At 40.7% G+C, this 18,083-nt stretch overlaps 1 protein-coding gene across 1 annotated transcript in view; it reads left to right on the top strand.

Annotated features, from left to right (window-relative positions):
* Positions 1 to 18,083, top strand: part of LOC109981112 (retinal-specific phospholipid-transporting ATPase ABCA4-like) — a 44,595-nt gene that overhangs the window by 7,345 nt on the left and 19,167 nt on the right. The window contains exons 8-23 of the mRNA XM_020629764.3: positions 2,474 to 2,563; positions 6,089 to 6,326; positions 6,925 to 7,064; positions 7,492 to 7,608; positions 8,827 to 9,024; positions 11,460 to 11,665; positions 12,903 to 13,079; positions 13,267 to 13,489; positions 14,029 to 14,250; positions 14,400 to 14,604; positions 14,702 to 14,794; positions 15,223 to 15,426; positions 16,092 to 16,269; positions 16,640 to 16,771; positions 17,410 to 17,549; positions 17,660 to 17,797. Of these exons, the coding sequence (XP_020485420.1) occupies positions 2,474 to 2,563; positions 6,089 to 6,326; positions 6,925 to 7,064; positions 7,492 to 7,608; positions 8,827 to 9,024; positions 11,460 to 11,665; positions 12,903 to 13,079; positions 13,267 to 13,489; positions 14,029 to 14,250; positions 14,400 to 14,604; positions 14,702 to 14,794; positions 15,223 to 15,426; positions 16,092 to 16,269; positions 16,640 to 16,771; positions 17,410 to 17,549; positions 17,660 to 17,797 (2,701 nt within the window). The remainder of the gene's footprint in view (positions 1 to 2,473; positions 2,564 to 6,088; positions 6,327 to 6,924; positions 7,065 to 7,491; positions 7,609 to 8,826; positions 9,025 to 11,459; positions 11,666 to 12,902; positions 13,080 to 13,266; positions 13,490 to 14,028; positions 14,251 to 14,399; positions 14,605 to 14,701; positions 14,795 to 15,222; positions 15,427 to 16,091; positions 16,270 to 16,639; positions 16,772 to 17,409; positions 17,550 to 17,659; positions 17,798 to 18,083) is intronic.

The following is an 18,083-nucleotide window of genomic DNA, read 5'->3' on the forward strand; positions in this document are numbered from 1 at the left end:
CAACAACACAGCTGCCAGCACACCTGGTTGTTAGAATACCTGACTTCAGAGTTTGAAAGGGTTGCAGGGTCTTGCATTACGCTTTTATTGACGACATAAAAAAGTGAATGGATCTGAGTATCTGAGAAGAAGTTACCATAAAAAAGATGCAGCCTCCTATGGATGTTAAATTAGTAGACTAAATCACCAAATATGCAGGTTGATCAAGGAATAATCTTGTGAATCATTTTTTATTGGCACTGATTACTTATTTATTACTCATCTTTTTCCTCAGCATATTTACATCCTCTCTCTGACATGTTTTTTTCCCTATACATCCCTCCATCTATCATCAGTTTCTGTTAACTCATTCCTGGCTCACAGCGGGTTGGAAATAAACTTTATCGCCTACCTGCCACTGTGACTGGTTGGTTCAGAAATATACCGGCAGTCACTCATTTTTTTTTACCTGCCACTTTATTTTAACCGGCAGCAAAATATAATTATGATGTATAATATCAGGTCAAGGCTTACAACATTCAAGTTTCTTTAATTTACTTTTATTTACCAGCCGCTGTGACTGGTAAGATGAGCAAATTCACCCGTCACTACAAAAAAACACCGGGTGACGGGGGCCAATTTCCAGTCCTGCTTCATATTCAATATTATTTTAGATCTAATAATAAAATACTAAGAATTTATATAACTATGCAGTATAAACTGCAGTAACTGCCCCTAAATATCCGGGAGAAATAAAACAACAGCAAAGTAAAAAAAAGATAAATTGATTTAAGAAGTATTTGAATTTGTTTTCAATTTAAATTTTAAATACTTCATTAATCCTGGGAAATGTTATGTTCATCTTATTCATATGGTTTGCAACCTGTCAGCTGACACTGTTTGCACAGGAGTATTGGATATATATATATATACAGTATATATATTTTTTTTACAATGTAGACTCGTCCACTTAGAAAAAAAAGCAGCAAATCACTTTCATCCCTGACTTTTAAAACCAGTTTTCTCAACATTTAAACCAATCAGAGGCTTATAGAGCTTTGTTAATAAAAATGTATAATAAGAATATTCTTGAGTAAGAAATAAGATCCCTTAAGAGACCACACAATGATGTCAATAAGTTTTTTTCTCTCAGCTGTGAGGATGTTTTAGGGATGTTTCCATAACTATCTGATTAGGTTTCAATAAATGTAGAAGTATATATACATGTTATTATCCGCCTCCTCTTTTAAAAAGGAAAGGCCGACTGACATTTTTGTGTGTTTCATCTGTGTGTCTAAATTGTGTTTTTGATGTATTTAACAGCCTTAAACACATTGAGCTGTGTTCCTTCGACTGAGGTTTTATCAGATACGTGATGATAATGCTTTAGTGTCTTAAAGCAGAACAGAACAAGAAGTCAATTTATATATTCATAGTACCATTTATAGTAAAATGAAGCAACATATAATCCACCTTTATGTCGATATATATGGCCACTTCTGGCATCAAAAGTACAACATGGTGACAGGCAAAATACTAAGCAATGTCTGAGGTTATTTTGTAATTTTTTAATATTGCTGTATTTAACTAAATCATTTAGTTTATCTCTTTCTCTGCCATGCTAATGTACACGTTGGCAACATTTATAGTGAAAATTAGAGTAATATGACCCTCCGTGAACAGTGCTGCTTAGTTTACATTAGTGCTGTTGTACAGCAGCATCTTAGTGGTGATCAGTGCATTTAACCCATTAGCTCTGTTAAGTTTTAAAGCCCATTACCACACTGGCCTCTCAATCAACAACAACTTTATTCCCCTCACTACACTCCCGACTCCTTTTCGCTCTCATCCACTTCTGAACACCCTCTCTTCCCATTCACTCGTTTCTGTCTCTTAACCCCCCCCCCCCCCCCCCCCCCCCCCCCCCGCCCCAACATTGCCTTCCTCCTTCCTTCGTTCATTGAAATGCGAGCGTGAGGAATGTGAGAGGAAGGATATCACATGTCCACGTTTGTCTTTTTGCATTCGGGGTTTCCGTAGCTCTCTACCTTCTCTGCCCTGACCAGGTGTTTTCTAACGCCTACCGCTTAATGATTTCTCAAGAAGATCAAGTCTCTGAGGGAGGTTTGTGGGGAATCACTTTAGTGAGTTTGACGCAAGTTCAGATCCTCCACGAGTAAAGACAAAACTCAAACTGCAAAGACAGGTTGCTGGTTGTAAGGCCTCGAAATGCTGGGTAAAAATGGCTGCAAAAAAAAAAGAAGGTTTCCACTGAGAATAAAAATGACATGAAAATACCCAAGTTCCAGAACTTTCTTGTTAGATATGAATGTGCTTTTCAGTCTAAGATCATCACATAACATAAAAAGAGCTTTGTTAATCTTGACACAAAGAACAAGTTGTGTTTTTATCTAATTTAATCATTGCTCATTTAAAAACCTTGCGTGATGATTCTTCACTTAGCTAAGGCACCATGTGACTTTTATCTCCCCAGATGCCTCAGGTTGTGGACAGCAGCTCAGAGGGGATCGACCTGCACTTCTGGGGCCGGGTTCTTAAGGCGGTGTCGGAGAGGATCCAAGTTGTAAGTGCACCAAAGTCCGTGTATCCCTTCTATTCCCCTCCCCGGTCCTGCGGGGATCAGAGGCTCCAGTATTTTTAGCCCTGCAGGAAACTCGCCTCTTCCTCTGCTCCCTGTTTGAGAATCCCTCACAGAGGAGGCTGAGTGACGGCTCAACAATGTGGGGTGTATATGGGTGTGTTAACAACCTGCACGTGTACTGTACATGTAGAGAGATGTAAGAGCATGCTCATGATATGTGTGTCCTGGTGTGTGCATGCACATACAGATGGTCTCACATGTCATGAGTTTGTATAGCTGTGAATGTGTCTGTGCATCAAAACGTACTGAACAAGTATCACATGCAAATCAGAACCAATGGATATGGAAATTGAATACACCTGGATTTTGTAAATATTGTAAAGGAATAGAAAAAAAAAAAAATTATCTGGAGCAGATAAATCCAAAAGATATTGAAGAAAAGTCAAGTTTCAATAGTGTTGTAGTCAAGGCAACACTAACTGAGACCAAGACATACCCGAGTCCAGAGTGCTCAGAGACGGACACAAGGCCGAGACATACTGTAAGTATCGAGACTAAGTCAAGACTAAGACCAAGGCAGGACGAGACCGAGACAAGTCCAAGACCATAAATATCAATGAAAACAAATAAAAAAGAGGAACAAAAAAAAGGGCAGAAAACCAGAGACAGAAGAGGAGGAGAACAGAACAAAGAAATGTACCACTTATTAAATAATAAAAGAAAGCATGATTAAATTGAATACATCTTCAATATATTAACATAATAAGAGACGACCTGCTTGTTGTCAACAGTTTAGAAACCTACATTAAATGTAAACACATTGAGACAGACTACAAGTGACGACAACGATAGCAGAGATTGGATTGTGTGTTTCAGCACGTTCACTCTGTGTCCCAGAGGACGATGTGTATCCCATCGTCACCTTAACCAGGGTGTAAGGGGGGAGAGAGAGAGAGAGACAGAGGGGGGTGGGCTGCCGATGCTGACATTCCTGCGAGGTGACATATCCTGTAGGTGGGACCTCCACATCACCGTGGTGACAGAAAGGCGAGCCAAATGCTCTCATAGCCCACATCTCCTTCCTTTCAGTGTCGTCAGTGTGCGTTTGTGTGAAATGCCAAATTAGAAAAGGGAGGAAAAGGATGTGAGAGTGAAAGAAATTAGGGGTGTGTTTAAGTGTAAGCATATATCCACACACAAAAAATGTTGGCTTTAAGGGGGGCGGGGTTGGGGGCATAGAAAAGTAATGAGTCACTTTTATCCCTGACCTTTTGAAACCATTTTGATTACCAGTTAAATACTCTCTACATTTTTATGTACAAACATTCCTGGTAGCACTCTCCCTAAAAATATGATCCATTACGTGATCATTTCCAGTTATTGATTTAAACAATTTGAAAACACACCAAGGGAAAATTCTCATTTACAGATGTTCTGAGGTACACACAACATTAAAATCATCAGAGAAAGCTAGGGGGTAGCAATAAGAAAGAAAACATTGATATAACGTGAATGTTTGTTATATTTAAGCTCTTGTAGGGAAGTTTTGGTTTGTGTTGATTTTGGTGCCCCCTGTGGACAGAGATGTACGTTTTTGCTTATCTCGTCCCGTACAAATGTAAGCAGTGTTTTTCCATGAAAAATCTCATCCTGCTTTTTATTAACAGTAAAACATATCACCCACTGTGACACTTTGCAGTGGAAAATGAAAACAATGTTGGTTTTGGCCGCAAACTGTAACTCGCTTTGTTCGACTCCTACCCAGCCTCAGTGGTTTAAAAGCTATAAGAATTACTTTATAGAATGAACAGTCTTGTCCTAGATGGTCTTGTGCGCTTTCATAGATTACAATAAGGCATCAGTGAAAATTTTAAATCAGTTTCATGAACAGCTAAAGGTTACTCACAGGAGCTTTAATGTTTAAAGGAGCAATATGTAACTCTGACACATGGTGTTTAAAATGGGTACTGCAGTCCAAATTCTAAACATTGTAGAGCGCTATCCCCTACAGCCCCCTCCTCCCCAGAGACAATGTGCACAAGGGTTACCATGTCACACAACAGCAACGTCAGTGTTTAGCCAGCTCTGCATCGTTCTTTAAACCTTTCTGCATTCTAACCTTGCTCCATTTTTCTAAAGCTATTTATTCTAGTTTGACCCTGTGTTTATTAGAAAAATGCTGAGGCTTCTTAGGTCGGGTAGAATCAGTTATATCTGAACCAGTTGGAGCAAAGTCATGCTACCTTAATGAGTGGAACAACTCAAGCATGGAAATCTTAAATCTTTCGCAGCCGCATTTGTCATTTTTCAGAAGGAAATCCAACAAACCCAGGGAGAAATGCACTTGGATCAAGCTATTTTGGTTCTCTCAATAGGAGGATATTTAGTCCATGTATCCTCAAGATGTGACGAGAGGCTTCCCTCCAACATGTTTGCTTATTCTTTAAACTATTGTTTTCCAGTGGTTGTTTATGTCAGGCGACTCACAGAATAAATGAATGTGAAGAACATAAATATCTCTGTCTGGGAAGAATTTTTGGAGAAAAAATTGAAATAGCTCAAAGCTGTTAATGAATACTTACAGCAACTCTTTTAAAAGCTCATGTGAGGAGTTCTGAACTGGTTATGAAAAGACTTAAATTAATAACAATTACTATTTATGAGCTAAGAAAAGCAAATGAAACAATAAACATAAGGAACATTAATTAATATTTTGCAATTAGAAATGTTTAATATCTGAAACTGCTGATGTGAGGTGGGTGGGATTAAGAACATGCTGCAGGAACAGCCTTCTTTCGAAGTTAAGATTTTCAATGAGTGAATCATTTAACCATTGAGCTAAAGCATGGAACATTTAAGGGTTAAAAAACACTACGTACACAGGAACAGGAAATCAGGAAGGAGATAAGAGTTACAAAACTGTCCACAGTGGGGCGCCACATTTGTTGCTCCATGCTAAAACAATACATTTGTTCAAAAGTGACTTTTTCTGTACTTTTTCTGATAAAGGTCCCACTCTTAAGTTTAAAGCTATTCCAACTAAGAAGCTTAGCATCATTATATTGGCTTAATTACAATTAAACTGTAAAGACTGTCTACAGATTATGAATCCTTAAGCCTTTGGTGTCCCTCTGACTTTTTTCTAGCACCTCCAGGAAAGTAGAATTTTTTTTGCATCCAGTTCTTTGACTAACAAATTCATGAGAACACGATGATATTACATTATCCTCAAATCTGACTGTGTATGTCTAATCTATACATTTTAAAACAATCAGCACGATAACACTGACAATTTGAGCATGTTAGCATGCTAGCATTAGTATTCTGTTTAAAGCCAAAAGAAGAAAAACAGCCTCCATGGGCTGCAAGCAAACAAGCCATCTAGCAACAGATACTTTCCAGAGAAATTCTTAAAGGTGGATGAAGAATCGTTTTTTATGTTGGTTCCGAAGATTGAAGAAGCACGATGACCACAGAGAACCTCCGTCTGTTTGTGATTTTTTTCAGCTGATGAATCGTGAGAGCTCTCAGGAGCTCCTGAAGACTGTTTCTTCACTGTTTCAAGACGGGGGTCCCACCTCGTTCGCCCAGCTGTTGTCCAGTGTGTCAAACCTCTTCTGTGGGTACCCAGAGGGAGGCGGGTCTAGAGTCCTGTCCTTCAACTGGTACGAGGACAACAACTACAAAGTGTTTCTGGGAGTCAATGGAACCAAGAGCCAAAGCTATGTCTATGACAACTCTGCAAGTAAGTTATGTGCCGTCGTTAAAGAAATTCACAGTTATATCGTCCACATTATGTGCTATGAAGCTTTGCATGTTCAAACTCTTGCACAGTGGCTATCTTGCAAAAAACAACAGCAGTATTTGGCAATGTCTTAATGTCTTTTCAGGTTAAACAGGGTGCAGGAGTTTGCTTGCAATTATTTTCAGTGTTACATTTAAATGCAAAAGAAAAATAATTGCTCTTAACACAAGTCTGACAACGTAATTAGCATCATAGTTAAGGATTTTGGGATGGTGCCTGGGTTGGCCAATCAGATTTCAAGGGGATGTGGGGGGGGGGTCACTCTTGGCCACCTCTCTGGAGAAGCCTCTGCATCTCAAAGTCTGAATATCTCCACCATAAAGCTGAAAGAGCACTGTGTCACCATATTAGAATACACTTATGTCATTCACAAGTGACCTGATAGAATCTGAATGTTCTCAGGGTCCAGAGTGAAGCTCTCTGTGAGTTCTGAGTCAGTCAATATGGTGCTCTATCTCTCATGCTTTATTATTTGTACTTTTCTATCCCCATTTTTCATTTTCTAACCTCACTGTTTTTGCAATATCTCCACCCTAAGCTCCGTTCTGCAACGCCCTGATGCAGACCATGGAGGCCAACCCGGTCACAAAGATTGTCTGGAATTCAGTCAAGCCCCTGCTGATGGGAAAGATCCTGTACACCCCCAACTCCCCTGCCGTCCACCAGATATTAAAGAGTGTAAGAGAGACCACCTCCAGCACGACCTCTCACCTCTCTCTCTCTCTCACTCTTCTCACTTTTTTCTCTCCTTTGCCAAATCTTTCACCTCTCTGTTTTTATTCTTCCTAACCCCCACACCTTCTGAGGAATGAGCTGACTACCAGAGCAAAGGAGGGCTGAGGGTTAAAGGGGCAATCTACAGTGTGAGGGAAGGAAAAAAAAATCAAACAATAAAATGAATGTGAGGGTGCAGCAGTGAAGGAGTCTGTCAGAGTCTGGTTACATCCATTTCAATGCTGTAAACCCACACTATTGATGGAAACAGAAAGAGATTCCACAAATAATCACTTTCCAAAAGAGCTTTAAGTCAGTCAAGCTGCTGGTGTAATTTGTGAGTGTTTCTTTCCATGAAATGTTTATTTAAGTTTGTGTTCATGCTTTGCAGGCCAACACAACATTTGAAGAGCTAGAGAGGCTGCAGAACATGGCCAAGGCCTGGGAGGAGTTGGGGCCTCAGCTGTGGGCTTTCTTCCAGAACAGCGTCCAGATGAACATGATCAGGGTACGAATGGTGCTAATACACACATGATGCTCACACTCTCATACCTGTGAACAAATCTGAGCCCTTTATTGATCCTGTTGCACTTCTAAATCCATGAAAACTGTCAACATCTGTACATCTGGAAACATTTATACAGAATATAAGAGAATATGTGATAACCCTTCATGAATCCCCAGAGAGGAAATGAAGGTGTTGCAGAAGCACAAAGAAAAAAAGGAAATAAAAGCAAGAATTGATTTTTGGAAATTTAAACAATAGGTATTTACACCTGGTTACAAGCAGGGGTAAAATATGAGAGAGGAAGTGATGATTTATTACATAAAGTGACAGGTTATAATTAAAAGCTGTGAGTTATGTACACAGAAGTGAGCAAAAAGTAAGAAGTGTCAGTTATGGGATGAATACAAATACAATTAAAAATATGAAAAAGAAATGTAATAGCATTTGACATGGAAGATGATAATGGACAAAACATCAACACGACATGCCTGTGTGACAAGCAACTCACAGTGAGCGGAGGTACACACATAGATCCATGACATGGTTTTAAATGAAAACTGAAGACACAAATAAACTGGACTTTGAGTATAGAAAACGTATTCCTCGTTATTTCACATCTTTATGAGCCTTCAGCCCAAAAAGAAGAAACCTTTGTCGCTCCTCATTTTAAAGACAGCAAATCAAAAAATCCAGGTCTCTGTATGTTTCAGTATGTATGTAATACTTTAAAGGACATTGAGTGTGCTGACGTATCTGTTTTCTTTGTAAACTTTTTTTGCAGTTGTGCAGCTGAAGTGTTATTACTGTTTGAGTGTTCTTCTTTGTTTTTTTGTTTTTTTTTGCTGTTTTCCGCTGTTTGTATTAACCATGATTTATGACATGACACATTCACACACTGATGGCACAGGAAGCTATGCATAGTGCATATCAGCGTGAACTAATCCCATTCATACACATTCACGCAGGGCTAGTTATGCCACTTGGGAGTGTTTTGAGGTTCAGTTTCTTGGCCGAGGACACTTAAAGATTGCAGGAGCTGGGATTGAACCTCCAAACTAACAATTAAAAGATGACTAACTCTGCATTTCATTTCCAGAAAGCATCTTCTGTTTATGACTTGAAACCTAAAGTTGTAAGTCAGTCGTCTGTGCTGCACCCTAAAGGGAATTTGTTTTTGCACGTGTTACATGTCTCATAAATCTGTCTGGATCCCTTCAGGACACCCTGAGAAACCCCACGGTGAAGAACTTTGTGGACAACAGTCTGCAGGACACTGACTTCACCACCAAAGACATTTTGAACTTTCTGTACAACGGTCCAGAGGATTGGCGGGAGCCAGGCATGCGCAACTTTGACTGGAGGACAATTTTTAACACAACTGACCAGATCATACGCATGTTCAACAAGTATGGAGAGGTAAGAAACACAAACGTGTCTGTCTGTTTGCTGCTTTTCCTGCCCTGAGAACATTTCCCCCTCAATTGATGCAGAATTCAGCTTTGTTTTCCACTGTTTTCACTTTTGCCCCTGTCACCTTTTTTGCCAAGTGTTGCCCATTCCCAGACATAGTGTTAGGACTGACTCTCAGCTCTGCAGACAGGTGCATCAGTCTTCCTGCTCTGCTCCCAGGAGATTGCAGCCAGGCCCCTTTGAAACAGATCAGACCACTTAGCACAGCTATAGAGCCGCTCTCCCGTCCAGCATGCTGAAAGGTGGGGAGAACAAGCCTCCTGTCACCCCTCTCCTGTGCCTCCTTTGTGGAGCCGGTGATAAAGTGGAGAGTAGGTGGGAGAGAATCTACCCCCCACATGAGCTCAATGCTGTTTTAGTGTATGACCCGGCGTTGAAACAGACCCTTGTAGCAGCAAAATAAAAGAGGGGCAAATCGCTCTATCCGTCCTTCACGCCTTCCCTCTCCTCTCGTCTGATTTGAGGGGGCAGGGGGTAGTGGTTCTGATGGGAGCCCTATCAGTGCAGGGCGTCTCAATCTGCCCTTTGTCTCCAGGTCCAGCATCGGGACCCTCAAGAGCCCCGCAAACAAACCCCCGCAGTTTAGCCAATTAGATATAGCTGTCATCTAGCATTAGCAGTAGGATAACTGCTGCAGTTAGCATCAGGTCCCCTCACTCTGTCAGGGGGGATGTTTCTCACACTGATACCCCTTTTTAGAACATGTGTATGAGTGAGGGTCTTTCTTCTCAGCCCATCTCAGGGAGAACATTATTGTGCTTTGGATGTATGGCCCTGTAAAGATGAATGGGAAGTGCTCTCTCGTCTCTCTTTGAGTGCTCTCAGGGCATTGTACAGTAAAGTGAATGGAGACATTAGACACGCATACAGAGGGGTTAGAGAGCAGTGTATTTGTGTGTGTGTGTGTGTTTTTGTGTGTGTGGGAAGGGAGTTTCACATGGTAATTACATGTGTTTCCTGGAAAGAGAAAGCTTATGTGTGCATGTGATAGTGCGAGCTTCTGAAGCTATTGTTTGTGTGGAGGTGTGTGTTCATGACTCGTGTGTGTTTCTGCACTCATGGGTATGCATTTGCTCTCCTTTGAGTGTGTGTGTCTGTGTGTGTGTGTGTGTGTGTGTGTGTGTGTGTGTGTGTGTTTGTTTCTTTCTACAACTTGAAAGATATTACTAATTAATAAGACGTTCTCATGTCACAAGAACTCTTTAGTGAAAGATATTTCTGTTAAGAGATAATAGAGACTACATAATTACCCACAATGCACTGGGCGGCGTACCATCTCAAAATGATCGATTACCAGTATGAAACCTTTGTTGAGATTCAGACCTAAAACAGATTTTTTCATACCAAAGTTTGATGAATACTATAATCTTATGTATCAACCTAAACATATATTAATACCATAAGCCCTTTTCACACATGCTCTAAACTCCTGAAAACTTTTCCCGATGAGCTGCATGTGTGAACCAAAACGACCAGATTTTTTCTAAACCCTTACTTAGCTGGACTTTTTCCTGGTAGCCCTCTAACAGAATTTCTGCTAAAAGTCATGGTGAGCTGATGTGTGAACACAGCAGGAAGTATTCAGGTGGTGATGACGTTTCTAACCCGGAGTTGCTCAGTGCTGTGCTCATGATGGATTAATGTTGGGTCTTTGTAAATAATATAAGAAAGAGTGAAGTCTAGACCTGCTGTTTTTTTTGTAAAGTGTCTGGAGGTTAACATTTGTTATGACTTGGTGCTTTACAATAAAGATTGATTGATTGATAATAATTGAATAAATGTGGGAAAATGATTCATGTGTACATGGGCAACGATAGAAAATTGCAAAGGCAGGTTGTCCAGAAATCATCTTGAATTTATTTAGGAGTAGATGTGTGAAAGGGGCTATAGTGTGTCAAAAAAAAGTGTGATGTGGAAAGATTATTTTAATGTCTTTCTACATTTTAAAAGTCTCCTTCTGTATAGTTGTTCGCCGTATGTGTGGTTTGTTCTTTGTGTGCTGTCATTCATGTGAGCTGTGTACACACTGGTTCTTATTGACACAACTGAAGTTCATAGAGATAAATACAGTTGGTTGAATCTGGCCAAGAATTTGGTACGATCCCGCTTGTAAGAGTTGCTACACACACATTCTGGTCCGGACAATATCAAGGGTTAATTCCCAGCTCTATATATAGCAAATGCCTCTTACTACTAATCCAATGCTTAATTCAATAAGACCTGGACATGCACTTACATATACACACACACACACAAGCACGCACGCACGCACGCACGCACGCACGCACGCACGCACGCACGCACGCACGCACGCACGCACGCACGCACACACACACACACACGTAAAACCCATGACACTGTTTTTCTCCTCTGATTTTTAGTGCATCAATCTGGATAAGTTTGTGCCTTTCACCGATGAGTCCCAGATGATCCATCAGGCCTTGCACCTGCTGGAGAAGAACAAGTTTTGGGCCGGGGTGGTCTTCATGGACACGTATCCCTGGACCACAAGTGTTCCCTCGCATGTCAAGTACAAGATCCGCATGGACATCGACGCGGTGGAGCGGACCAACAAGATCAGAGACAGGTCAGCAGATACAGATGTGTGGATTTAGAGATGAGGGCTACCCACCCCTTTTTTTTTTTTTTTTTTACTGGAGACCGTTTAAAATAAAGTACATTATATTATAAGTCATAATTTTATAGTTGTATGAGTCTATGATAGTTTGGGAGTTTCCATACAAGCATGAAGCTCCAGTGTTGAAAAATGAACAACAAACCAACACATTTATACAGCCTGGTTCTAAAATGTTTTTTGTTTTTGTAACTTATTTCTTTATTGGTTTGAACTGTTCAGGTAGTGACGTTGTTTATTATCCATCCATTTTCATTATATTATGGCTAGTTAGGGATACATTGCATAATAAGGGGCTTTCAGCTGGGCATGTTATAGTTGTTTGTACGGAGACTCAAAGGCCACCTCAGCTCCATCTCAGCCTAGGTTGATCAAAGCCATGTTAGTTATAGATAACATTTCCAATATGGCCTCCGCCATCACTGGGCTTCATAACACCTTTTCAGAATCTAATCGGTGACGTCACTCAGACTAGTCTAAACTATTGTTTATCTCACTTGTTTTTACATTCTCACCTCAGAGTTGGTGAGACAGCTGTTTAAGACTGCAAAAGGTGCAACACATAGTTCAAAAGGTCAAAAGCCATGAACTGGGTAGGAGAGAACGAGAGATTTACGTCTTTATTGCTTTTTGCAAATTTTTTGACCAACCAATTTTTCCAAACCATTGAAAATGGGAAATTTGCCACCAAAAATGTGTGGTTCAAATATCTTTTATGCCAAGGAAAAACAAGCTAAGTAAAATCAGTAAAATACATTTTACTAACATTGGACTGAATTCAACCAGTAAGGTTTGTACAACCAATTCACCTGAATACATGTTGGTTCTAAGTACCATTTTAATGAGGCTTTTAATGACAGCAGGCTGTAATGGACCCAGTGGGAGTCCGGCCGCTATACCATTGAGTAATCAGACTGTAAGAGGGCTTTGCCTCCGACTTATCTGCTTAAGTAAAAGCAGTGTACATGTTGTGTATGTGTGTATGTGTGTGTGTGTGTGTGTGTGTGTGTGTGTGTGTGTGTGTATGTGTGTGTGAGAGAGAGAATTTGGCTTTGGGATGTTCTGTTGTTACAATGTTGTGAATGGAGACTGTGTGATTGGGATTAACTCCTGCAACAAAAAAACATGAAAAAACAAAGAAGTTTGTCTGGTTGGGATATTTAAAACCTATGAACCACTTCCCTCTCAGGTATTGGGACCCCGGCCCCAGAGCAGACCCCATGGAGGACCAGAGGTACATCTGGGGGGGCTTTGCCTACCTGCAGGACATGATTGAACATGGCATCATCAAGCTTCACACAGGAAACGACTGGCCACTCGGGGTCTACGTCCAGCAGATGCCATACCCGTGCTATGTAGATGACCTGTAAGTACCGCCACAGGGCCTTAAAGGGTCCAAGCCATTTCTATGAGGCGGGCCCGTAGTTCAGTTTTCTCTCTGAAACTGGTACAAAAAAAAATGTTCCAACAGGTGATCAAAGAGAGATCACCCATCTGTTTAATAAGGTGTCCACAACCGTCCTCTCTCTCTTCACTCCTCTCTTGACCTCCAGATTTATGATCACGCTGAACCGCTGCTTCCCCTTGTTCATGGTGCTGGCTTGGATCTACTCTGTGTCCATGACTGTGAAGAGCATCGTGCTGGAGAAAGAGATGCGCCTTAAGGAGACTCTCAAAGCCATGGGCGTCCACAACGGAGTCATCTGGTACACGTGTTTCATCGACAGCTTCATTATGATGACCGCAAGCACGGCACTGCTCACCACTATCATCATGGTGAGAGGACAGGGGGAGTGTGATAGAGAGGGTGTATGACGGTAGACAGACTGGGGGTCAAGGTTGTTTATTAATTGATTTAGTTTTTTCAACTTTTCTTTCAACAAGAAGGTCCCAATGAGATTTAAAAAAAAACTTTTTTACAAGAGAGACCTGTTCAAAGGGTCAGGTCTAAATATATATATTTTAAAGGTATTTAGATCCTATGTGTGAAGAAAAAAACACACCCTAAATCAACCAGGACAGATTTGTGCTAAAATATTGAAGAATCCAGAATCTAAAAATAACAACATTTTTTTTCATCAATTGTTTGTTTATATGTCTTATTTATGTCTTATTTGTATTTCCTATATGTCTTCATGCAATAGTCAGTACAAGAGCAACTGCAACACCTGAAAAAAACAAAAACATTTTGTTTTCTGAGTAAAGGGTCAAAATTTACTAGTGGGAAATGGCGCACTCTTGTGGATAATACTTTTTAAAAGTATCTGTTCTATGGCGATAAAACCCCACAATATATACTTTGTTTTTCTCCCCAGGGTGGAAAGGTGCTAAATTACAGCAACCCCCTCCTCGTCTTCTTCTTCCTGCTGACGTTCACTGTCACCACCATCATGCAGTGTTTCCTGATGAGTGTTTTCTTCAACAAGGCAAACCTGGCAGCTGCCTGCAGCGGCATCATCTACTTCACACTCTATCTGCCACACATACTCTGCTTCGCTTGGCAGGACCGCATCACCAAGAACATGAAACTAGCAGCTGTATGTCTATTTCTGTGTTGTTGTCTTTTTTAATATTATTTTCAATTAATATAACAGAGAGCAGCGATTCAGGCAGCAGATGATCAAATACTCATTTACACTTTTCTTATTCTGTCAAATGATTAATTTCTCCCCCCCTGCTTCTCTAGAGCTTGTTGTCTCCTGTGGCCTTTGGCTTTGGGACGGAGTACCTGTCGCGCTATGAGGAGCAGGGTTTAGGTCTGCAGTGGAACAACATCCGGACCAGCCCGTTAGAGAAAGACAAATACTCCTTCCTCACCTCCATCCTCATGATGGTGTTCGATGCTGTCCTCTACGCCTTCCTGGCCTGGTATCTGGATAATGTCTTCCCAGGTTGGGCTGCTGACTCACTCCTGGACTTTAATTTGACCCCTTTATAGGCATTAAAAAACTCATTACTCTGTGGATTCTGTACATTTGTTATTCACAGGACAGTACGGCATTGGTCGACCATTTTATTTCCCATTCCAGCCCTCTTACTGGCAAAGTGCTGCATCTTCACACTCAGAAACAGCTGAGCAAGGTAAGTATCTCTCACCTTATTTTAGTACCTAAGAACTAATCACTTGCAGGAAGATTGTGGTCTTAATGGGAATTTCAGTATAGAAGAGTCAAGTCAGGACCCCAGATGATAGAAGTGCTCTCTCTAGCCTTCCTGGAGCAGGACGTTAGTTTTTATATTGGTAAATGCAGTTTAGGAGGACCAGAAAACAGGGTCTGAAATGAAAATGGACAAAATCAACCCCTAACTGCTGCTCTAGATCTTCAATACAAAATAATCATTTTTATCATCTTTTACAAGCCTCTTATAGCAGAAGGTGAAACCAAAAGCAAATTCATATTAACATTTAAATAAGGATTGTATGCACCTGCAAAAAAAAGGATTCTATCTGCAGGTTGAGATTTCAAATCCCAACCAGGAAATGCAATCTACAATGTTTTCTCCTTTAGATCCTGACAAACCTGAAGCAAACAACGTGGAGAAGGATGTAGAGAGCACGGGCACGCCAGAGATGTACTGTAACGGTTCAGCAAGCAAGAAAGCCTGTAAGCACCAGAGTAAGAGGGAGCGGCTGGAGAGGGAGAAGGAGATGCTGAGAAAACAAGAGGAGACTGCAAATCAGGAGGAGGAGGGACAGGAGGAGGGGACTGAAGGTGAGGACACTAAAGAGGGACTGACTGGAGATGGGAGAGTGACACTGAACTGCCATTTAGGGAACACACCGAGGACATCTGGTGGACAGGGCAGGGAAACACACCCTACCTGAACCCACATAGAAATGAGACTAGGGAATTACAATCCTCCATTTTTATGAGGATTAGTGTAACTGGTAGGTATTGCTTAGAGTAAAACTGTAAAGTTAAAGTTACATATTCTGCTGCTCATTAAACTGGTTTGAAAGTGAACCATTAACCCAATATGAGTTTACGTTGTACTGAAAAACTTTTTTTTACTCTTTTAAAAGGGGTCATAAAAATAAAATGAGAACCTTACAAAATAAAAACGATTAAAATATTGAATCAAAATCCCACTCGGATGTACAGAAGACAAAGAATGTATACGTTAACACATTATTAGTTTATATTACCAATAAATATGTACCTGTATACAGAAGTGTTCCAACATGTTTACCTGCATGATTGATTATATTGTCATTGTCGTACACAGTCATGAAGTTTCTTCTAATAATAATTATTTTAAGAATATGATATTCAGATTTTGTTTCGTACTCTTACCTCTTAAAGTGGTTGAAAAAAACGTTTTAAACATTATGGCCGAGTAACATAAATCACATCTGTTTTTTTTTTCATTCTTATAGGTCAGTTGTTCTTTGAAGCTGACCCGGTGGGCCTGGTCCTGGGGGTGGAGATTCAGAACCTGGTGAAGGTGTTTGATGGAAGTTCTCGTCCAGCCGTCAATGGTCTCAACATCAACTTTTATGAAAGCCAGATCACATCCTTTCTGGGACACAATGGCGCTGGGAAAACCACCACTATGTAAGCTGAAGTCCGAAATCTCAGTAACCAAATATGGAAACGAGAGTAATTCAATCAGAAAGAAACTGTTTAGGTTGTCCAAACAAGTTTAAAATATAAAGATTTCTGCAGCTTCCAGGGTTTGATGGTTTATAAAACATTTGTACCAAGTTTTAATAATTTGAAAAACTCGTTGATTTAGTAGCCTCTCTGAAAAAGAGGTTGTTTAAGCAATATTTCTCCATTTAAACCTGACAGCCAACTCCTTTCAATCTGACTGTTTTTCTAAGAGACAATATTTCACACATCCAGACCACCCTACTGTGATTCCTAAAAAGGTCCAAATGTAAAGTTTGCAAATCCCCTGAGAAATAGTTTCTGCTCTTTCCAGGTCCATCCTGACCGGCATGTTCCCTCCCACATCTGGCACGGCATACATTAACGGAAGAGACATCCGAACAGACATGGACACCATCCGCTCATCTCTGGGGATGTGTCCTCAGTACAACATCCTCTTTAAACAGTGAGTTGCATTACTGACGCTGCTGACTGCACTGGCATCAAGAGTAAAAAAGAGCATTGTAAGAAATGATACATTATATTTTAAGAAAATCTAAAATCCCTTGTTGAATAATTTTTCTATGAATGAGGGAAAGTTAAAGCCCCCGTGTGTAGTTTTGAGCAGGAAATGAAACAAACTGAAATCAATCATGATGCTTCGTTATAACCTACAGAAACAAAGAAGGCCATCAGCATCAACATATATTATTTCCATACAGTTACTTTTAACACCTGTAAACACTGGCACTGGGTAGGTGTCAGAAAACGTCATTAACAGCACAATGCAAAAAAAGGTTGATTTTTTTCATGGCAAATATTCCTAGTGAGTGATATGTTTGATTGAAAAAGAAAGCAGGGTGACATTTTCTTGAGAAAAAAAATAAAGCAACAAAAAAGATAAAAGGCACAGCTTTGCCCGCAGGGGGCACCAAAATCAACACAAACTAAAATGTCCTCACAGGAGCTTTAATAATGAGTAGCAGTGTGTTTCAGTCAATGCACAATCTCAAACTGAGACTTTGACAATATTTGGTGGAAGCCACCATTACAGATTTACCTCCCAATGCACTTTTTAAAACTGTTGCCCTGTTTTCCTTTTAGTCTCACAGTGGAGGAGCACATCCTGTTCTATTCACTGCTAAAAGGTCGGACTCAGGAAGAGGCGGAGAGGGAGGTGGAGGACATGCTGGTCGACCTCGGGCTGCCTCACAAGAGGGATGACGAGGCTCAGAATCTCTCAGGTGGACCACTTGTTTCCTAACATTTGTTCAAGAGAGCACAAAAGGTCAAATGTCCTTCTTGTATTATTGTTTCTGCTCTGAGCTGTTCCCCTCTATCACACGCTCTACAGGGGGCATGCAGAGGAAACTGTCAGTCGCCATGGCGTTTGTAGGCGGGTCAAAAGTTGTGATCCTGGACGAACCCACTTCTGGAGTTGACCCTTACTCCAGAAGATCCATCTGGGATCTCCTGCTTAAATACAGAGCTGGTAAAAGACCTCTTTAACTCATCCGGTTGCACGTTTGAGCCCTGCTGGTCAACATTTTAACCCCCTTCCCATCTACATTGAACCCACATCAATACAGCTCACACCTCAGATCAACTTCTTACTGCTGCTACACTAAAGGCACTGAAGAGTACAAACAACTCCTTCACAGCTTTCCGCCTTCCTGAGGCGCTTGAATTAAGTAGTGAAGTGATCAAAAGGAAAAATTCAGCTACACAGCTACAACAAGAGCTACACTTGCAGTCACAAATTCAACAGCTTGTTGAAA

Source organism: Labrus bergylta, chromosome 4 (assembly GCF_963930695.1).
Source record: "Labrus bergylta chromosome 4, fLabBer1.1, whole genome shotgun sequence".
Taxonomy (NCBI): domain Eukaryota; kingdom Metazoa; phylum Chordata; class Actinopteri; order Labriformes; family Labridae; genus Labrus; species Labrus bergylta.